The 23819-nt window shown below is 39.6% G+C and overlaps 2 protein-coding genes across 2 annotated transcripts in view; one reads left to right on the forward strand and one right to left on the reverse strand.

Moving 5' to 3' along the window:
* The window catches only part of LOC116446415 (titin-like), a 245290-nt gene extending 235730 nt beyond the window's left edge, over positions 1 to 9560 (forward strand). Inside the window, 5 exon segments of the mRNA XM_032114190.1 lie at positions 44 to 637; positions 746 to 6699; positions 6787 to 6940; positions 7862 to 8155; positions 8280 to 9560. Coding sequence (XP_031970081.1) covers positions 44 to 637; positions 746 to 6699; positions 6787 to 6940; positions 7862 to 8155; positions 8280 to 8578 — 7295 coding nt within the window. The 3' untranslated portion in view covers positions 8579 to 9560.
* Positions 9561 to 12772: 3212 nt separating this feature from the next.
* PLEKHA3 (pleckstrin homology domain containing A3) lies at positions 12773 to 23627 on the reverse strand. The gene is made up of 8 exons (XM_032114188.1): positions 23457 to 23627; positions 19748 to 19864; positions 19093 to 19248; positions 18311 to 18447; positions 17184 to 17348; positions 16040 to 16083; positions 15410 to 15525; positions 12773 to 14660 (listed from the first exon to the last, which is right to left on the reverse strand). The coding sequence occupies exons 1-8, from the start codon at positions 23494 to 23496 to the stop codon at positions 14533 to 14535; spliced, it is 903 nt and encodes a 300-aa protein (XP_031970079.1). The 5' UTR covers positions 23497 to 23627; the 3' UTR covers positions 12773 to 14532.
* Between the last annotated feature and the right edge of the window lie 192 nt (positions 23628 to 23819).

Below are 23819 nucleotides of genomic sequence, written 5' to 3' on the forward strand. Positions count from 1 at the left end.
AGGCAAATCCACTTCAGTTTTTGAACTTTGTTATTCTTTACAGAAAAACCAGGACAACCTGGCCAGCCAGTAGCAAGTGCTGTCACAAAGGATTCTTGTGTTGTCTCATGGAAGCCACCCACAAGTGATGGCGGTGCAAAGATTAGAACTTACTATCTTGAGAAGCGTGAGAAAAAACAAAACAAGTGGATTTCTGTAACAACAGATGAAATTCGTGAAACAGTCTACTCTGTGAAAGATCTTATTGAAGGTCTTGAATATGAGTTCCGTGTAAAATGCGAAAATCTTGGTGGTGAAAGTGAGTGGAGTGAGGTATCCCAACCAGTCATTCCAAAATCTGATGTACCAGTTAAAGCTCCACATTTCAAGGAAGAAATAAGGAATCTGAATGTGAAATTTCAAGCTAATGCCACATTTGTCTGCAAAGTCACTGGTCATCCTAAGCCAATCGTCAAGTGGTACAGACAGGGCAAAGAAATCATGCCAGATGGGGAGAAGATCAAGATCCAGGAATTCAAGGGTGGATATTACCAGCTGATCATCACGAAGGTAACAGATGATGATGCCACGGTATATCAAGTTAGAGCTACCAACCAAGGAGGATCTGTGTCTGGCACTGCCTCTCTGGATGTTGAAGGTGAATGAAGGGTCTTGATAACCAAGACAAATTCGTTCTTCTTTTGAATATTTAGACTCTTCTCATGTGCTTTTTGTCATGTGTTTTTCCTTTCTCTTTCTATTCCAGTTCCTGCAAAGATTCATTTGCCCAAAAACCTGGAAGGCATGGGAGCTGTTCATGCCCTCCGAGGGGAAGTGGTGAGCATCAAGATTCCGTTCAGTGGCAAGCCTCCCCCTGTGATCACATGGCAGAAGGGACAAGATCTCATCGATACTAATGGGCACTACCAAGTCATTGTTACACGATCATTCACATCTCTTGTTTTCCCAAATGGTGTTGACAGAAAAGATGCAGGGTTTTACATTGTTTGTGCCAAAAACAGATTTGGAATCGATCAAAAAACAGTTGAATTAGATGTGGCTGATGTGCCTGATCCACCAAGAGGTCTGAAGGTAACTGACGTTTCAAGGGATTCAGTAAACCTAACCTGGAGTGAACCAGCTACTGATGGTGGAAGCAGGATCATAAACTACATTATTGAGAAACGTGCTACAACAGCAGAGCGATGGATTCGTGTTGCACAAGCTCGTGATACACGATACACAGTGGTGAACCTGTTTGGCAAGACCACCTACCAGTTCCGTGTAATTGCGGAGAATAAGTTTGGCCAAAGTCAGCCTTCAGAACCTACTGATCCAATTATAACAAAGGAAGATAAGACCAGGGTAATGAACTATGATGAAGAAGTTGATGAAACCAGAGAAGTTACGGCAGCTAAAGCAGCTCACTATTCTACAAAGGAACTCTATGACAAATATATGATTGCAGAAGAGCTTGGACGTGGGCAATTTGGCATTGCACACCGCTGTGTTGAGGCAGTTTCGAAAAAGACTTACCTGGCCAAGTTTGTCAAAGTAAAGGGTGCTGACCAAGTTTTGGTAAAGAAAGAAATTTCCATCCTAAACATTGCTAGGCACCAAAATATCCTGTATCTTCATGAGTCATTTGAGAGCCTAGAAGAATTGGTCATGATCTTTGAATTCATTTCCGGGGTTGACATCTTTGAAAGAATCAGCACAGCTTCATTTGAACTTAATGAAAGAGAAATAGTAAGTTATGTACGCCAGGTCTGTGATGCACTAGAATTTTTACATCGTCATAGCATTGGACATTTTGATATTAAACCAGACAATATTATTTACCTCACAAGAAGAAGCTCTGTAATTAAAATTGTTGAATTTGGTCAAGCTAGACAGTTGAGGCCTGGAGACAGCTTTAGACTGCAGTTCACTTCTCCTGAATATTATGCACCTGAAGTACATCACCATGACTTAGTCAGCACAGCTACTGACATGTGGTCAGTTGGTGCTCTAACATACATACTTCTCAGTGGCCTTAACCCTTTCATTGCTGAAACAAACCAGCAAGTTATTGAAAATATTCTAAATGCTGAATACCTCTTCGATGATGAAGCATTCAAAGACATAAGCATCGAGGCCATGGACTTCATTGATCGCCTACTAGTAAAGGAAAGAAAATCTCGGATGACAGCTGCTGAAGCGCTTAATCACGTGTGGCTAAAACAGCAGACGGAAAAGACCAGCACTAAAACCATTAAGACCTTGAGGCACAGGCGTTACTATCAAACTCTAGTAAAGAAGGAGTGGAACACAGTTGTGTCAGTAGCCCGCATTTCCTGGGGAGGCGCAATTAGATCCCAGAAAGGCATAACAGTGGCTAAAGTTAAAGTTGCCCCAATAGACATTGGGCCTATTGCTGGGCAGATAAAGCATAATGTTGTAGAAGAAGGAGGCCATGCCAAGTATGTATGTAGGATTGAAAACTATGATGAGTCAACACAAGTCACATGGTACTTTGGTATGAGGCAATTAGAAAGCAATGAGAAATATGAAATAAAATATGAAGATGGTGTGGCAACCATGTATGTCAAAGATGTCTCCAAATCAGATGATGGTACCTACAGATGCAAGGTAGTAAATGATTATGGTGAAGACAGCTCTTATGCAGAACTTTTTGTTAAAGGTGTGAGAGAAATTTCTGAGCACTACAGATGCAGAACTGTTAGAAAAGTGAAACGACGGGTTGATACTATGAGACTATTAGAGCATCCCCCAGAATTTACTCTGCCTTTGTATAACCGCACTGCATATGTTGGAGAAAATGTCAGGTTTGGAGTAACTATAACAGTTCACCCAGAACCTCGCTTAACATGGTACAAATCAGGCCAGAAAATAAAACCTGGGGATGATGATAAGAAGTATACTTTTGAATCAGACAAGGGTCTTTATCAACTTCTCATCAATAATGTCACTGAAGAGGATGATGCTGAATACAGTATTGTGGCACGCAATAAATATGGTGAGGATAGCTGCAAAGCTAAGCTGACTGTGATTCCACATCCACCTCCACCAGATGCCACACTCAGGCCAATGTTTAAAAGACTGCTGGCAAATGCTGAATGTCAAGAAGGCCAAAATGTCAGTTTTGAGATCAGGGTATCTGGTGTTCCAAAACCAACGTTGACATGGGAGAAAGATGGTCAACCTCTATCCTTTGGTCCCAACTTTGATATAATTCATGAAGGTTTAGATTATTATGCTTTGCATATCAGAGATACTTTACCAGAAGACAGTGGCTATTACAGAGTTACTGCTACAAACAGTGCTGGATCTACAAGCTGTCAGGCTTATCTAAAAGTTGAACGCTTGAAATATGTCAAGCGTGAGTACAAGACGGAAGAAGAACGGGAGAAGCATGTACAAAGGCAAATTGACAAGACTTTACGAATGGCAGAAATCCTTTCTGGGGTTGAAGCTGTTCCACTGACACAAACTGCACAAGAGGCTCTCAGAGAAGCTGCTATCTTATATAAACCAGCTGTTAGCTCAAAGACCGTCAAAGGTGAATATGAAATTAAGGAAGAAGAAAAGAAGGAGAAGGAGGAAAGAAGACTTCGTATGCCATATGAGATCCCAGAGCCTCGCAAACATGTGCGCGCTGCTCTTGAGGAAGATCAGCATATTAAACACTTTGTGCCTCTCTCAGACATGAAGTGGTATAAGAAGCTGCGAGACCAGTATGAAATGCCAGGAAAACTTGAGAGGACTGTTCAGAAACGCCAGAAACGCATACGTCTTTCCAGGTGGGAGCAATTCTATGTGATGCCACTGCCACGCATTTCTGATCAGTACAAGCCTAAATGGCGCATACCAAAGCTGACACAAGATGATCTTGAAATTGTGAGACCAGCACGCCGGCGAACCCCATCTCCAGAGTATGAATATTACTATAGACCAAGAAGGCGATCACTTGGTGATTTGTCTGATGAGGAATTGCTCATGCCTATAGATGACTACTTAGCCATGAAGAGAACCGAAGAGGAAAGACTGCGCCTTGAAGAAGAGCTGGAGTTAGGCTTTTCTGCTTCTCCACCAAGTAGAAGCCCCCCACGCTTTGAACTATCTGCCCTTCGGTATTCTACTGCAGGAGCACAGGCCAGTTCAGAGGAAGAAAGAAAAAGAGAGCTGAGGTATTCAAGCTATCACATCCCAGCTAAAGCTGACACCAGTGCAAGCTATGCAGAGCTTCGTCAACGTCACGACAGGGCTGCCTACAGACCGCCTAAACAGAAGCAAAGAATAATGGATGAGAGGGAGGATGAGGAATTGCTCCGTCCTGTTGGCACTGATCAACGACTTTCTGAATACAGGAGTGAGCTCAAATATATGGCAGAGGAAGAAAAGAGTAGACTCAGGAGAAGGAGGGAAAGAGAAATAACTGAGATCACATCAGAAGAAGAAGAAGAAATAGAAATGGTGCAATATGCTCACAGGGAATTTTCACCTCCCTCTAGATTACTAAGGAGAAGAAGATCCCTTTCTCCAACTTACATTGAGTTGATGCGTCCTGTATCTGAATTAATTCGACCTCGCTCACGGCCTCCTGAAGAAAGTGAGAGAAGATCCCCAACACCAGAGAGAACTCGACCACGCTCACCTAGCCCAGTCTCTAGTGAAAGATCTCTCTCCCGGTTTGAGAGGATGGCAAGATTTGATATCTTTTCTAGATATGAGTCCATGAAATCTGCTCTGAAAACTCAAAAAACGATGGAAAGGAAATACGAAGTTCTGACTCAGCAGCCTTTCACCCTTGACCATGCTCCTCGCATTACCCTGAGAATGCGCTCACACCGGGTACCATGTGGCCATAATACTAGGTTCATTCTAAATGTCCAATCAAAACCAACTGCTGAAGTAAAGTGGTACCACAATGGTATTGAGCTCCAAGAGAGCAGGAAGATACACTTTACTAATACGAGTGGTGTATTAACTCTGGAGATTCTCGACTGCCACATTGATGACAGTGGAACATACCGAGCTGTGTGCACAAACTACAAAGGGGAATGCTCTGATTATGCAACGCTAGATGTTACGGGAGGAGATTACACTACATACTCTTCCCAGAGGAGAGATGAAGAAGTACCAAGGTCAATTTTACCTGACTTGACAAAAACAGAGGCATATGCAATCTCCTCATTTAAGAAAGCATCTGCAACAGAATCAAGTTCCTCAGTAAGAGAGGTCAAATCAGAAGTGTCAGCAACAAGAGAATCACTTTTATCCTATGAACACTATGCTGCTGCTGAAGAAAAAGTCACTGCAGCTGAAGAAAAATCGTTGGAAGAGAGGACTGTACACAAGGCATTTAAAAGCACTCTACCAGCAACAATCCTTACAAAGCCACGGTCAATCACAGTTTCTGAAGGGGAGGCTGCAAGATTTTCCTGTGATGTTGATGGTGAACCAGCACCAACAATAACATGGCTCCGTACAGGTCAACCTATTGTTTCTTCAAGGCGCTTCCAAGTAACACGAACACAGTACAAGTCTGTCTTTGAAATTTCTTCAGTCCAGATGTCAGATGAAGGAAGTTACACTGTTGTGGTGGAAAACTCTGAAGGAAGACAGGAAGCACATTTTACTTTGACCATTCAAAGAACAAAAATTCCCGAAAAAACAATTACTTCACCTCCAAGGATCAAATCTCCTGAGCCTCGTGTAAAGTCACCAGAGCCAGTTAAGTCTCCTAAACGAGTGAAATCTCCTGAACCCATCAGCGGTCCCCCAAAAGCTAAGTCACCACCTGGAGACAAAATGGTACCAGCAGAGAAAGTACAATTACCAACTGCTTCTCCACCAAAGATAAAACAGCATCTGAAAGCAGAAACTCTTGGAGATAAGGTAAAGTTATCCTGTGCAGTTGAAAGCAATGTTTTAAGTGTCAGAGAAGTGGCTTGGTATAAGGATGGTAAAAAACTGAAAGAAGACCATCGTTTCAAGTTTCATTATGCAGCAGATGGCACTTATGAGCTCAAAATCCATGAGCTCATGGAATCTGATAAAGGAGAATACACCTGTGAAATTATTGGGGAAGGAGGCGTTTCAAAAACTAACTTCCAGTTTACCGGCCAAGTATTTAAAAACATCCATTCCCAGGTAAGAGGTGTATCTGAATCTCATAAAAGAGTTCAGAAAGAAGATGAGTTGCTTATGGTTTCCACCCAGAAGAAATCAGCAGTGGCAACTGAAGAGAAATCTGCAATTCAAGAAGTCATTAAAAAGTCAGTTGTTACGGAAGATGTCAAACAACTGAAAGCAGAAATTACAGCTTCTTCTACTAAAATGACAGTGTCTGAAGGGCAGAAAGTGACATTGAAAGCCAACATTCCTGGTGCCTCTGAAGTAAAATGGGTGCTGAATGGAATGGAGCTGAGAAATTCAGATGATTACAGATATGGTGTTTCTGGAAGTGATCACACGCTAACTATCAAAAAGGCCAGTAATAAGGATGAAGGTATACTCACCTGTGAGGGTAAAACTGACAAAGGCATTATTAAATGCCAGTATGTTATGACTCTTTCTAAAGAGCGCTCCAGTGAACCAGCATTCGTCATTCAGCCTAAGTCTCAAAATGTCAATGAAGGACAAGACGTGTTGTTCACCTGTGAAGTTTCTGGGGATCCTTCTCCTGAAGTTGAGTGGTTAAAGAATAATCAACCTGTAAGTAATCATTTACTATATTTACTTGAAATATTAGAATTATTCATAAAATTGATCTTAATGAAATCATTTTTTTCCCCTCCTTAGATTGCAGTTTCATCACACCTCAGAGTATCTCGCTCTAAAAATATATATTCTCTTGAGATTCGAAATGCAGCACTGAGTGACACTGGAAAATACACTGTCAAGGCAAAAAATTACCATGGGCAGTGCTCTGCTACAGCATCTTTGACCGTACTCCGTAAGTTTGTTCTTTGGGTCTCGTGTTCAGAATAGTCACAACTTTTTGCTGTGGTGTGTCTACTAAAAGGACTTACGATAAAAGCCACTGGTAACATTGACTTAGGTATTTTAAGAAGTTCTTATTTCTTTTGTATATTACATATACAGCCCTAAAACAGCATTAGAAATCTTTCTAACACCCACAGAGTTGCACAGGCATGCTCTATTACATCAACAGGTGCATGTTAAGAGAAAGCTATGAGCATTGGTTCTAGGATGAGTATGTTAAGACCTTGGTGCTGGTAATTATTCTTTCCTTATTTACTAACAAAATCTATTACAATAAAACAAAGTCATTCCACAGTCAAAAATTTTTATGGCAACTTAAATTGAACTGGGTTTGGTATTTTATTAGCTATACCATACCCCAGTTCCTAGCATCAAGGGGTGGCTGTGATTTGCTTGTATGACTGTGTTTGGGTTTAAAGCAAAGCTGCAGTGATTGAGCTTTCCTGTTGCCCTTTATAGCTACAGAACAATTCAGTGAAATATAGATTTTACTATTCTATGTTTGTAAGAACTTGAAAATGTTTCACAGCTTCTACAAATATGAACTGAACACACACAATTTTTCAGTGTCTAATTCTAGTAATGGTTCTAGTAAGAAACATTGTGTGATGACCTGTTTTTTCTTAAGTATGTATGTTTTTCCTTGGAGCTCATACATACTGTAAGTTTCATTGCCTCTTTTTTAATTTCCAAATTACTGCTTGTGATTTGGATATCTCGAATTAAATAATTATATACTCCACTGCAGTTTTCCATTGAAAGCAAAGCATGCCATCTTCATTTTTATAAAATTAACCATACAGAACTGCATGACTTTGTTCGTTAATGTGATGTTGTTGCTTTTTCCTTCTATGTTTGCAATGCTCCTCAGCTCTAGTTGAAGAACCTCCGAAAGAGGTAGTATTGAAGACCAGTGGCGACGCAAGCATGCACGAAAGTTTTTCTTCTCAGTCCTTTCAAATGGCTTCTTCTAAACAAGAGGCTTCATTCAGCAGTTTCAGCAGTAGCAGCATGACTGAAATGAAATTTGAAAGCATGTCTGCCAAAAGCATGTCCTCCATGAAAGAATCCTTTGTAGAGATGAGCTCCAGCAGTATTATGGGGAAATCTAGTATGGCTCAACTGGAGAGTTCAACTAGTAAAATGCTTAAATCAGGTCTGAGAGGTGAGCATTACAATTATCGGTAGAGTTAGTGCTTCAGCTATCCTGAAGTAGTCCTCAAAGTAAAGCTGCTGCATGGCTTAGTGAAAACAGACTAACTTGGTATTTCTTCTCCCGTTTTATAAAGGAGTACCACCCAAAATTGAAGCTCTCCCATCTGATATCAGCATTGATGAAGGAAAAGTTCTCACACTATCCTGTGCCTTTTCGGGTGAACCTGCTCCTGAAATAACATGGTACTGCAAAGGGAGAAAAATTACCAGTCAGGACCAGCAAGGCAGATTCCACATCGAAACAAGTGAAGATCTAACCACCCTGATCATCATGGATGTCCAGAAGAACGACGGTGGACTTTATACTCTGAATTTAGGGAATGAGTTTGGTACCGATTCTGCCACTGTGAATATAAATATCCGATCACCTTAGAGAGCTTAATCTGTATTATTTACACTTGTATTTTTACAAGTGACTCATATATGGACTGAAATATCTGATATGTAAATATAAAAGAAAAATATTTTTTTACCTACCTGAACGAGACAAAGTCCAGAGCTATACATTATGACTTATAGTCATTATTGACCTAAGATTTTAAACCACTTTTTTCACTGACATGTACATACTGTATATAGCCGAAGTTAACGGTTATGAAGTTTTGTACCGTTTATTTTATGACATTTTGAAACGTAACTTTTGGAACTAACAGTTGGCAGGGGAAAGTTTCCTAGCAAACGACTACCCTGCTCAACATTTAACTAATTTTTGTGCCTCAACTCATTGTTGATGTCTAAGAATGCCTCAACAGGTAGAGAGGCTCCCTGTTGAAGATTACCTACACCTAAGACATGATACTGTGCACAGTATTTCATACGTGCACAATTATTTATGTTGAATCAGAAATGTAAGGCACTGGTGATGTTTGCAATTACCCTCCTGTAAGCATTGCTTTAATGTTTTACATTGGATCTGATTATGTCATAATTTTCATACCTGACTGACAATTTCTGGACAAAGTGTGAGCGGCCAGCACTTTGTTCACCCACTGTCTGTGTACTGTTTCTGACATATTGACTGCCTGAATAGCTTTTTAAAAAGTAACATCACCTGGCCATCCCCTTAATCAACAAAGCTATTTAGGTACTCAAGTGCAGCAGCAGTACCCCATCTCGGAGGTTCTTAGGGTGCAGTGATTGAGTTTGTGTGGTAGTATTAGACACCCAGTAGTCACTTCCAGGCAACTAAGCAATGAACCACAGTTTGAAAACAAACTGTTGCTACAACATCAAATACCAGCCTGCACTTCAATTTGCTTTAGTTCTCCTAATGTAGTAATAGAGCTTGGTAGCTGTTGAACCTCCTTGAGATAGAATTGTTCATTTGAAATAAAGCATGCTTTCTGCATCATAAAGTCGGTGACTCCTTTATTATGCTGTTTTTACAATTCCTGTACTACACTACAGAAAAAGAGTTGCTGAAACAAAAGATGGGGTAGAAATGCAATTCTCCAATGCAAACCGCGTAGTTAACTGTTGACAATCCAACCATCTTATCAGAAGCAGCCTGTCCACCAGCCAGCCTTGAAAAAAAACCCTTTAAAGAAAATTTTTGTCATAGATTCTTCATTGACGAAGGATAAATTCTAGCACATGCCTAAGCGTTGTTCTCTTCTTATCCTTCTGTTATTTCCAGGCTTTCCTCTACATCCTCCTGGTTTTTCGGCAGCTGCAACAGCTGCAACTAATACAGACTAGTTGACCCTAATTGCCTGGGCCTACAAGTTGTCACCTCCTATGGGTGATTAACCAATTCTTCATCCCACAAGTCAGCTAACACATCTGTCAGAGCAAAGCCCATCTTTACATTTGGGGGGTTGGGGGCGGGGGATATGTTACTACAGGAAAAAGAGTATCAAGGTCAAAGGAGCAAGTCTGCTTCTAGAATTCACTCCGCAGAAAAAGCTTGAGAGAAAACACAGAAATGCAACACTTCAGGAGCTGTGAAATTCTCGTAAGTGGAGCAGGAGCATTAGTTAGCACACATGATGCATCACTGTGATTCTCAGCATGCCAAAAAAAAGAGACTCAGGTTAATCAGGAGTAAAGCAGGTAGAATGTTTAAGAACCTATTCCAGAAAGACTCATTATAGAAGCTTTTTTTATAATTTCCTATAACCCTATATATTATCAACCACTGTCTATCCAAATGATGCAAGAAAGCTAAGAAATAGGGACAAAACAAGGACTAAAGTAAAAATAAAGATTTCAGAAGAGCTAAAGCTCTGGGTCAGGACAAAACCCAAACTTTTTCAAGTGATGGAAGCACGAAGACTTAGAAACAATCATAAATATCAAAGAGTTTAAGAGTACATGGTATTTCCTCCTTAGGGAGAAAAGTAAAAAATAATTAAAATTAAGTAAAAAAGGCTGTTTATTTTAATGTTTAAACCATTCAAAGAGGAAAAAACCCAACAAACTCAAGAAAGCCTCTAATTCTCATTTCTTTCGATGTTTAAAAAAATCCCAACCAACAAACTCAATACAAGACATAAAAATGCATAGGTACAGTCTTGTTTAGCTAACAAGTAACTTGTATACACAGGCACATAATAAAATTAACACTAAAAATGCACTAGATATTTAATCATCTCAGCAGAAAGAATTAGTGATAGACAGCATGTGCAGATTTAACCATGGCCTCTTCTTCACAAAGGCTACTGGAAACTCAATCTTACATGGTCTCTACTGAGTCTCAAAACACTCAGTCGATGAAGAGGAAGAACACCGGTGTGGCAGTGTAAGCAAGTTCATCCTGCCAGTACCTCTCTGGCCCAACTCTGCACAGCACTTAAGCAAGTACTTTAGGCAGATGAGTCACTCACATGTCTAAAAATAGGATTTAAAATACTTAGGGGCTTTGCAGAAACACAGCTTGAATAGATAATGTTACAGGCCGACCAGCTGAGCCAGTGTTTTTCCACAAGACTGCTAAGCAAATGCTAACCTAGAGTGACATTGCTGAAGTCACAACCTAAAGCTTCAATATTCCATTTCACCGAACACATCCCTAAGAATAACATTTTTCAAGATCACAGATTAAGCAGTCTCTGGATGAAAAGAAATAAACATTTTGAATGATTTACTTATTACATCCAGGTCAAATACTGGGATTTCTAACTGTACAAGCTGACATTTGCTATCTTTAATCAAATCTATTGTGCTATAGGACCAAGTTTAGAAAAATATCCTACCACTGATATGGAATATGAAGGTATTTGGCATTCATGTTTCCTGAGTGCTGATGCATAAGAAAAAGCTTTTTAACAAAGCTCTGTGAGCTGTACAAATCCTACTATAGAGCTAGCTATTTTCTTCTAACATTTTACATGTGGCAGCCTGAGAAAACTCTGATGGTGGAGACCCATAGTAACACTGAGAGATTTTATTGCATTTTAGTTGGTTTTCATAGACATTTCCTTCATTCAGGTATTACATCCCTTTTAAAAGTTCCTAATTTACACCAACAGGAAGAACAGCTACACTAGAATACTTAAAGCGATAGGGATGGAGCAAAATCCAAGTTTATAATTTCTGAAAATAACCTTAACAAAAACAAATAAGTGTGATTGCAATTTTTAAGGAAGGAATAAAATTTTTTTGCAGAAGCAACCTCTGAAGTATTCCTAGCCCAAAGATTGCTTTCTCTGAGGAAAAAAAGTTTAAAAAGTGAAGCTGAATTACTAAGTTGGAAGACATACAAACATTAATTTACAGTTCTTTAAAGTCCCTGAACATTGTAATCTCAGTATTCACAACTCTCCAAATCATTGTGTGTCTTACCATTAATTCTTTACACTAAAAGCTGGTTATTTCTAAGCATTCTATTTCTACTTACCCAATGTTAGGAAATTCAGAGATATAACTGAAGTTACCACTTTTCACCTAAATATATGTCCCATATGTATATGCTTTAAGTGATGAATACTGTTTAGAAATTTGGTTTCAGACTGATCTCTTCAGAAGCACTTGAGATCAAAACTAGAAGTACCAACTACCTATTCTGTTGAGGTGCAGCTCTCACTCTGCACTAGAAAGAATGATACAATCAGGCATTCCTGATAAGCTCTCCCCTAAATTTGGAAATGAAAAATGTAAGAGCAGCCAGATCTTTTTTAGTCAATGGATCGTTATGATTCAGCCAGATAATTTTCAGAAATGATTGCTTAACCCCAGTTACCAAAAGTATGACAGCATATCATCTTCACTGAAATATATTTTAGGATGTTTAGTATAAAAAGGCTGATTTAAGAGAAACATATCACATATATATGCATCAAGCTGAAATGATGGCTTTGGGGACCTACAAAAACCCGAAGCAATTACATGCAAATTTTGTGCTTGGATCCGATCAGAACAACTTTTGTCTTGTGGCAGTATTTAAAATTACTACTTACTACTATATGCACTGATCAGTCTCACATTTTTTCTGCACAATGTGGAGTCCAACCTCTTTTCTCCATAGTAGTTGAAAGCAGAAGGTATCTGTCGTTGTGACGTACTTAACACTGCAGAAGCTGGCAGAAAACTCAGTGAAATTTCAAAAAGCACCTCTGACAGCATATGATTCAAGACAACACTCACATTGCAGTATGTAGTTTACTTCTCTGAACATCTTTTTTAATACTTATTTTTACAATTGTCATGTCATAGAGAATACATTAAAGCAAACATTCAGAAAAAAATGCACAAGCATGTGTGTGGCTGATATGCATATGCCAGTTTGCATGAAAACTGACAGAACTGAGCACAAATGACAGCTCTGAGCTGGTATCCACAAACCTCTTTTACAAACCATTCCACTCCACTTGAACTTGACATAATGGTTTATAAACTGGCATTTTATATATGGCCAACAGCTCCTATGTTTTTCCTCAACATTTGGACCTATTTTGATTTAGATAAATCAACATTCCAAAAATAAGAAAAGCTCCCATTCCCATCTGTTCTTTCCAGCCTGCTTCAAATTATTTATATACACAAAAGGAAGACTAGTTAAACCAAATTAAAGATCTGATTATAAAAAAAGGTTTTGGTATGTGCTTGAGTACAAAAAACCCTGTACATTTATTTAGCAATTGTGTAAATCAAGAACAGTAAATGGCTTCCTTAAAGTGCTCTACAGCTAAGACTTTATAGACCAAGTTCATCCCTAAACCAACACCCAAAAAATCCCCAAAAGCGTACAATGCTAACATTAACGACCTTCTGGACCAAGGTGCTAGTAGGCACTATTATACTATATTACTCATTAATTATTAAGAGAGTCAGACTCTGACCTCACTTACAGTTAATGCAAATTTACACTGATGTAACTGAGAGCAGAATCCATCTTCTGGTGTATACTATCCTCAAATGATACAAAGGAGTTGCAAAAACAGATGCTCCCTTTTGTATAAATATGTCATAAATAAAATGTACAGATACAAATATTCATTACAACAGCAGTTTACAAGTCTTAGGTCTAACATTTCAGCTTTTGTTTTTATCATACTTATCTAAAAACACACCTTAAGTAAGCAGAGTGAATCTTAACAGCACTGTATTAATTATTTGTGATGCTACACACCCCAGAAACAATTTATGCACATTTTGAAGCCTTTAGTAGATCTTTAGACCTTTAGTAGTGAAAGTAGGTAGAAATTTTTGATGCAAAAAAGAATAAATAAATAAAAACTATTAAATATCCCATGTTTGGTACAAATACTTCATATTAAGTTATTTTTATACATTTGTTTAGAAAAATACACTAAATATTTCTACTTTAATTGCCTAAAAATAAGGACTGGATTATGTATATCCTTGTATTTTTAAAGGCGGCAATGTCAATTACCGTCAAGCTGCTGGAGCAGAGCCATTAGTGCCCATTCCCACAGCCCTTACACTGGCAAAAAAAAGCCACTGTGGGGCTAATCACAGCTCCAGGTGGATGACCTGGTACAAATGACCAAGAGGCCCATGGCACAAGTTGCGTTTTCTCCAAAAAAATGAAAACTTTTTGCTGAAGTTTATAATGCATGTTTAGTAACATATCAGTCAGACCTCCACACTATTTAAAAAGAGATGCATTTACAAATGTGGATGCTTATCTGTTAAAGCCATAATTTGTTCAAAAAATGCACATTCAAACTGTGAAATATTAGGAAAATACTCTTGCAAATAAACTATATAAAGATAAAATACACTTCCAAGATAGTATTTATGTTATTCTATAAAGTGCAGAGAAATCCTTCTAAAAAGGGAAATAACTACTTCCTATAACAACAGTATAATTTCAGCAGCTTTTGCATAGCGTTACTTATAGGAAATTTAATACTTTCAGTTGCTTCAGGAGGAAAAGGATGAGAGAGTCTCTTCCAGTTCAGATCTTTCCTTTGACACTGATTTATTTTCTTCAGGAATGGTTGATGATACCAGATCTCCGTTGACAGCACTTCTAGAACAATGAGCAGTTCCTATGAAGAGATCAATTAAGTATTTAATTCTCAATCCCTGAAAGTATCATCCAGTCTGTCAATTATTGTATTTGCAAAGTATTTCCTACATATAAACAATCAGAAGAACTAGTCAAGTTAAAGTCTGCCTGGGAAGAGTTATAATGGAGTCAAAATGCCAGCATGATTCAAAAGGAAAAACCACAGAGGAACCGGCTACTAACTCAGTCGGCCCATCTAATCGAGAGGGACTAAATTCTGATCATCATCTTTATTACTGGCAAGGCTGTGTGCCTTCAGAGCAGTGCTGTTCTCTACAAAAGGCAAGGAACCACTGAAATGAACCATCTTTCCACAATGCACTGGGTGAAAAGTACCCCTGCCACTCACAGATGTCAAAAAAAGATAATTTCTTCTGTGACAATAAGCAGGTGGCAAACAGCAGTATTCCACATCACTTACCAGAACATCATTCATGTAAGAGTCTATTAGGACAAACATCCCTTTTCTAGATATGTATTAATTTTATCTTGACAGTAGTCCCACTGATTTCAGTATAACTACTTCAGCTGCAAGATCCTTTGTAATATGGATGGAAGCCAGCACAAGTCACCCAGGTAACAAACTATACAAGTGCTCTGATTTATAATACAGGAATCTTACAAATAAAACTTTTTTCCTCATGCTGATATCAATGCTAGAACATTTGCTGTAAACAGAGAAATAAATTGTACAGGATACAAAGAAAACTCCCTCCCTTTCAAACTTACTCTGAGAATCTTCTGAAAGTGTATCACTGTAAGATTCTGTATCTGAGTATGTTCTTCTGCGCCGCTGAGAAAATCGGTGAAGAGATGAACCTGGTTCTTTTACAGAGGGATTAATCCTACAAAGGAAATTAGATCTATTAGTAAGCAAAAACTGTAACAACCTACACAGATTTTATATACTTTAAATCTGAAATAACTTTGGTGCTTAGATTAAATTGTGAGTATCAATGCTTTTTACTACAATAAACTAAAAACAGCACAGCCAACAATCATCATTTCACAATTGCAAAGCCTGAATGTGGAAATAAAAATGAAGAAAATAATCTGAGAAATCTGAAATACTGACTGAAAAAGAATGTTAGCATTTCAAGCTCTAATTTCATTAACTTGTCAAAACAAGCCATTTGCATAAAGCTTCTAGCATGACAAAATTTTGGTACTGTATTAAAAACAGCAGCTGCCACCGATAGCTGGTAATCTGCACCCTTTGTTTTCAAAATTAGATCAATTTATGATTTTTAATTTTTTTCCCCAAGCAAACAATTCTTCTCACATTTTGATTTTAATGCTACCAAGCTCAGGGAGGTCTTTTGAGACACAAGAAAAAAGCTTAATGAAATACAAAATTACCTTTCTGAATAGCAAGGACCAGGGTGGCTAATGGAACGCTTCATCTAGGGGAAAAAAAATTCCAAAGAACAAACAACACCAAAAATGTCACAAGCTACTTAGAAGAACGATACGCATATCTACATTATTTGTTACTTTATTAACAGTCTTCACAAAGAAAAATGGAATTTTTTTTTATAAAAAAGCAACCACTCAGTTAAAAATCTAACTACATGAAAACAGATGGATTGCCATCAATATTAAAAGTTGCAGAACATTCACACAGGAAATAGCTTACTACAAAAAGATGCTACTTCCTATGTATGGAATTCCCTCTTTCACCAAAGTTCCTCACAGAGCTATTGTTAGTTGCTATGATCTACAGAAGCATCAAGACATTTTTCCTTTACCAAATGGAAGTTTAAATTCCTCATTACACAATAAAGTCAAATTCTGCCTCTTGATTCCTTGTGGTTTCTCTGCTATCACTGTCAAATCTCTATGCATATCAAAGAAAGTGATTATTTTAAATCATAATGATCAGCTTTTTAAGTAAAGTGATTGAAGATAAAGAGATGAAAGATGCAAAAAATTCCACAATACAGCTCATCTTGGAATACATACACAGAACTGAGAAAGCATTTGATTCCCATACACTGTCCTTCTAAGGGAATTAATCAATAGTGAATAATTATGTAAGTAATATCTTTATCATCATATATCTTTTTGTTAAATAAGGCAATGATATGTTAAGACAATCATCTTCAATTACATACACTCAAACATAGCTATCTTGCTGAAGTGCTTCAAATCACAAAGCGCTTAAGCAGGAGGTGAAGTTATGTAATTTTTCTGATTAGTATAAAGTCAGCACTCTAAAAAAACCAAACAGTTCAGCTGAGGAAAAGTTAAACCTCATTCATTTATGAGATACCTCATTACAGGGCCTTGACACATATGGTAAATTACTCTGATGATGTAAAGGCTAGCAAACAACGACTGGGAATGGAAAATTGATTTATATTTGGGACCAGTACTGATTTATAAGTTAGTCAAGATTTCAACATCATAGCACATAGCAATAGCATAGCATTCTGCCACTCCTCCCCCCAATCAAACCACCAATATGACACTTAAAAAAGATAATATTTCAAAATGTCTAAACCATTTGAATAGGTGATGGTGACACAGGAGAAACCAAGGGATCGGGGTGAGGCAGCTGGAACATTTCTGGCTTAAACTTGGCATTAGCGATCTTCACACATTCTTCAAGTGTTGTGATAAATGTATTACATGTGGCACTAAGTAAGGAAGAGGCTTCATTCATGTTCTGAAAATAAATGAAAGCACAAGCACAAGCAAGAAAAAAAATTAAAATATGCAAATACAACTCTCCCCCACCACCTCTCCCAGAGACACTAATTTCCCTCATTACCACTAAGAATTTACATTTCCCACTTTATTTAATCAAATGTACACCTTACCATAAGGCTAATTTAAGAAAACAAATGTGACAGCACTGTAGCTTCTTTCTAACATCTCAGTTTCTTTAGGGTACCAGCCAACAATGCCTTACTGCAAAGCTTGTCTCAGAGTGACTAACTGGTATCAGAAGATCATTCAGTGAAACATATTAATTGCAGCAGAAGGTGTGAACAGTTTTATCACTCCAGAGCAAGGAGCTGCAGGTCCGTTTCACCTCCCTAAACTGAAAACTTGCTCTGTTGTGACTAAACATCAACCCCCTGGCTTTGTACTAAATGAACCAACCACATTGTCCACAAGCTGCTCAAGAGTGCAAAGAATGAAGTAATTTATAATTTCCAGTACTTTCATTCAAAAGCAGGAATACATTCTAGCATTGCACTTGTGCACACTCAGATATTCACACTGCATGTTCCCAAGGCCTGGAACACTAGCTTTCACTGATAAAAAAATGGAATACCCTCCTACACGAGGAAGTAAGAATGGACAAACAAGATTGTTTCAACTACTTAAACAGAGATGCAAAACAAGACAAAATATTGTATTGTTCATATGACAGCTCTTCTGACCTTTCAACCAAAGGGCTCAGAAACACAACTGCTTCCTAACACCCGGCACAATTACAGTTAAACCATCCAGGTACTTTACACACAGAAAATGACTATTAGTATGTCTACACACATGCATTCAAAAATTGCCATTAGGTTAAGTTTCCCAACACTGGGGAGATGAATAAGGTTTAAGACATCAACAGTAACTTGAGGTGTATTATATAGTGGAATGAAAAGAAATTCTAGAATTCTGCACCTCAATGCTGGGAGGAGAGCGAGTCTCATCATGGTGAACAAATTCTTGTATTGTATGAACTTGCTGCATTAAAAGATCACAGTAGAGACGAAGTTCGGACATTTTGGTTTTAAGAGATTCATTGGTCTCACTTATTTCTATGAAAAAACATGGAAATATAAATTTATTGCATACAATGTACATACACATTGTAATTTTTAAGCACTTTTCATTTAAGTATCAATTTAAAAATCCACTTAAACTTCCACTTAATTTTGAGGAAAAGTGGCTTCTGCAAGGAATCAAGAATTATACTCGAAGCAGACAATACTTTTGGATAACTGAAGCTAATTTAATTACTATTATGAAAAAGGCGTATTACCAAGAAAAATAAAGTTGAAAGCTTTCTAAGCTACAATGGAATGTAGAAAAAATTATTGGATAAAATTTATGCTGACCAGAGTCGCTGCAAGCAGTTACATCAAGCCACCCAAGAAAAATTACGGAAAAAGAAAATAGTTACTATAAAGAGCTACTAAAACAGCAGAAACTAAATGGCTTCACAACAGCTACAAACAATATGTTTGTTCTTGTGACAACAATACCTTGCTGGTATTTCAGCTTCTTAAGATAAAAGAGGTCAATGGAGATGACATCTAACTCTAACACTGAGGGGGAATTTATCATAGAGATGACTAGAAATAATTACAATTTATATAAAAAGACAATAATACTGACTTTGTACCACAATACTTGCACGATGATTATCCAAAAAAGTGATATACTCTAGGTAACACACATACCTTTTTCTTTTTTTGTTCTGGTATCTGCTAAACAGGCTTTTGCACTTCCCAGTGCTACCAGCCATCTTTGCCTTTCAGCTGCATTAACTGCTTTCATATAGAAATGCTGCTCCCCTGGGATGATTAGCTCCATTCTCGTGTTGTCTGTTGCATGAACTTGTGATAGAAGGGAAAAAAAATAGAAGTAATAATAACCTCAACTCAGTAACAATCATTTATTAAATACTGCTCAAAGTGTTTTAAAATGCTTATGATAATCCCACAGTAATACAGTAAATCACAATGCACCACTGCTGAGTAAGGAAAAGCCCAAAGCTGCTCAACCTTTCTCGCCCTTTCCTTCACCAAAAGAACAAGATAAGCAAAATCAACTGGAATGGCAAAAAAAATTTAAAAAGTGACCCTCTCCACTCCACATCACTGGTTCCATCTACACTAAAGGAACACTAACAAAAAAAGTAATATACAGTGTGTTCTAAATCTCAAAACAGAACTCTATTCATTATTATTTGTGAACTATAAAGCTGACACACTGGACTACAGCTAAACAAAAACAGAGGAAGAAAAACTTGTGATGCAAACATGTATGATTGGTGATCTTTTCTATTCCCATGGCAGCTAAAATTTCCTCAAGCAGAAATGTATTAATTCTTACCTTTTATTTCACACACAGCCATCTTTATACTTCCTTTGCTGCCTTTGCAAACATCATCTTGGGAATCATAGTATGACAATATCCCATTGTCTAGAACAAACCACCGAGGCTGCCAACCTAGAGAGATCAAAAAAGTGAAAGAGAAAACTTAGTCTAATTCCTAAATTGTAAATCAAATTCATCTCTTTGACTGTTAAAACTTTAATAAAAGAGGCAAACATTAAATTATTCTTGTAACACACCAGGAAGTAAACAATCTGTGCAGTCTGAAGACCAGAGCCACTCTATAACCAGACTAGTGTTATATGGATATTCCACTCCCATTTTTTTGGGGTGCAAGATAAGCACTACTTCTGTTTTCCATTCTAGAGAAATATTAAATTTTAATTTAGCCACCATGGAATCCTGTTTTGAAGACTTTTAAATTACATACCTCTGAAAAACCATTTTCATTCAAATATATTTTTCAGGCAGATTTTTCTAAGATTGTAGGAACTTACTTGTAAAATACAAATAAATGACTGATGTCACCATCTGCTATGCTATGTTCTCCTTTACCTACTCTATTTCAGTGAAAACTTTGTATTTCACATTTAAGTATTGACACTTTCTCCATTTCTACAAATAAGATAGCACTAAAATATCCCAGTAGAGTATAACAATTATGCTGGCCCATTATAATCTGGGTCAGCTGTACAATAGGAGCAGATTATCCCTCTATTTTACAACTCGGCACCAAACTTTAACTCCTGCTTGGTTTAGGGTTTGGAATGGCAAAAACTGTGTGGCCAAGCCCTCTACATGTTTGGCGATATGACAGCGCGGCCCAGGGTGCTTTCCAATTGCCATGCCAACAGAGCAAGCTGAAGCCATCCAGCAGCAGTGTATTTTAACATAGGAAGCTAAATCAGGTACAGACTCCGAAATCTGCTACAGGCTTCATATTATTCACATTCATAGCACTATAGAATCATTTAAGGTTGGAAAAGATCTCCAAGATCATTGAGTCCAACCTTTAACCAGTCACCACCTTGTCAGCTAGACCAGAGCACTAACGCCCATATCCATTTGTTTCTTCAACACCTCCAGGGATGGCGCCTATCACCTCCCTGGGCAGCCTGTTCCAATGCAACCCTTTCCATGAAGAATTTCCTCCTGATGCCCAAACTGAACCTCCCATGGTGCAGCTTGGAAGCTGTCTCCTCTCATTCTGTCACTTGTTATCTGGGAGAAGAGGCTGAGCCTGATCTGGCTCCAACTTTCTATCAGGGAGTTGTAGAGTGATACGGTCACCCCTGAGCCTCCTCTCCTCCAGGCTGAGCCCCCTCAGCTCGCACAGCTGGTCCTGCTATGACTCAGTCTCTAGACCCTTCAGCTCCGCTGCCCTTCTGTGAACACTCTCCAGCACCAGAGTCATTAAAAGTTGTAACACTAATTCAAGAAGAGTAAGACCAGGCTGCATTAAATCGGGTTACCACTCCATGATAAAGAAATAATAACATGTAACTGTTGTTTTTTGTTGCTTACTAGCTGTAACAGTAAGCATACATGTCTTTTTAAATGCAGAGTGGTAACTAAAAACCAGATCCACACTCAAAAGCAGAATGATAAAAGGTACAAACACTGAAGGACAAGAATTCACACAGGAAATGTTTCAATGTCAGCACTAATACTCAAAGAATATGCAAAGACTCTGTCCTGTAAAACGCAACTCAAAAATGCACGGATCTTTTTTTCTGCTACGGTCTGTTGCAAGACATGAACCCTCTGCTCTCCTTATCTCCTAAGTCAACGCCTGTCCTATTCTGCTAAATATTCAAAACAGTCTTTTTCTGCTAAAAAGGGAACCTACAGGAATGATTATTCCATCCTCACATTATGGAAAAAAACAGAAGCAAAGGACTTAAAAGGCCACGTGCCTCACAGAAGCAAGCCAAAGAACAAAAACACTTCTTGTCATTTGAAACTGGGCAGTGCTCTACATTTGAGAAAATAGTTAACAAATTTGTACTTCACAAATTCTTATTTGAGGAGAAAAAAAAGCAGCTGTATTTCTGGTTTGTTCTTAATGAAGGAAGAAACTAAATATTTTCCACAATGCTTCAGCAACAATAACAAGCTCCTTTGCTGCTTGGTGTCTACCATTAATGACAAGTACTACAGCCTATTTTCAGCCACAAAAACAAATACTATACAGATAGTAAAGTAACAAAGCAGATGGTAATAAAATTTAAACATTTCACTAATATGATGAGATTACTTAAAAAAAAAATGCTGCCCTCCTACACTCTGGAAATTGTAGGCAATCCCTGACACTGATTTTGAAATGCAGAGCAAATGCTCTCTGTTGGCCAGCACAAGCCTAAGGAAAGGTCCTGAAGTTTGCTGGTTTAGAGTACTATTGGCTTCCAGCAGAAATTAGCTGCATGCTGACAGAACACTCTATTGTGTGTACAGCATTCATAGCTACTGTTGAGTATTTGCTTATTAAATAACAGACTTAAAAGGGGAGCAAACACCACAAGAGTTCATTGCCTGTATCCATTTATCTTTTGCTACAGCAACATTTTCAGTCATGTAAGTGAAAGTGACAATTTTCATTGTTTTGAAAACAAACTTGTGCTCATTCTTTCTCTCCTAACGACAACTTGTCCTCTATGTGTTTTGTCTATAGTTACTGTGAAGAAGTGACAAAGACATCAAATATCTATTTAATTACAGCACAACTGCTACCTTTTACCAGAAGGCCCATATCTGTGGACCCATAATTGCTCTGAAAAATGCAAGATTATGCTCTGTACACTTCATTTCACACCGCAGTACAATCCTCACAGCGTGGCCCACATTTTATAATCCTTCAGAACCGAGTTTCACACCACTCCACACTCACAACCAGTATATGTTGAAGCAAAACTGCACACATGAAGCGCTGAAGAATCAGAGGGCAAAGAAGATACTGTCAAAGCAGTGTAACATGAGGCACGATCAAGCACGGTACGTTAGCCAATGCTGATCTGCTTCAGAGACACAACTAGTCCCATCACAGTGTCACAGGAGAAATGTTTCACCTTGACACCTCCGCCTGTCCCAGAGGGAGATGCTGTCTCTATTACAGCAGAAGATCAGCCATACAAAATCAGGCAAATGCTAGCACTTGGTGCACCTTTTGTCTGTAGCGCTTCTAAAAATGCATTTAATGAAATTAAATTAATGAAAGTTCATCATATGTTCCCCAGGTTGGGATACAGGAGATCCTGCTGAGAGTCTCTGGCTAACTCTGCAAGGCGCAATCCAGGTCGCCAGAGGGGCTCGGCAGAAGGCCAGGGCCGGGCACAGCTCGCCCGTGAGGCTGTCGGGGGCAGTCGGTTCGCAGGGCTCCGGCCGGCCCGGCCGCCGCCCGCACCGGGGGAGAGCGGGGAGCGCTGGCGCTCCGCCGCCAGGCGAGTCCCCCGGCCCAGCCTGGGAGCCGGCTTCAGGCGACCGCCCCGCCAGCCGCCCCAGGGCCGCCTCCGTCCCCCTCGGCCGCTCGCCGGGACTGGGCTCCGAGCACAAACGGCGGGCGATGCCTCAGCCAGCGCGTTACCGACAGCTCCGGCCGCCCGCGGGACGCCGGGACCCCTCCGAGGCAGCAGCAGCGGCGCATCCCAGCCGAGGCCGAGCCGAGCCCAGCCCCAACCGCCGCCCCCCGGGCCCGGCCCCCCCCGCCTACCCGCTAGATAGTTGGTCCACTTGTACAGGACCCCCTCCATCGCTCAGAGCCCGGCGCCGGGCCGCATCCTCCTGCTCCGCCGCGGGGAACGGGCGGCCGCGGCCGCCGCGGGGATGGCGCTCCCCTCCCGGCCCCACCGCTGTCTCCCCCGCGCGGAGGCGGAGGCGCTCAGCTCACGCGCGGCGGCCGCGGCGGCACCACCGGCGCCGCCCGCCCCGCGGGGCGCTCTGCACCCCCCATGCGCGCCCGGCCGAGCTCCGGGCCCCGCCACCCCGCGGCTGCTTCCGACGTCCCTTTCACTTCCTGAGTGGAGGGGGCGGCCCGAAGCACTGCCCGCCCCGCGGCCGCTGCCTGGGCCGGGCT

This window comes from Corvus moneduloides, chromosome 7, assembly GCF_009650955.1.
Source record: "Corvus moneduloides isolate bCorMon1 chromosome 7, bCorMon1.pri, whole genome shotgun sequence".
Taxonomy (NCBI): domain Eukaryota; kingdom Metazoa; phylum Chordata; class Aves; order Passeriformes; family Corvidae; genus Corvus; species Corvus moneduloides.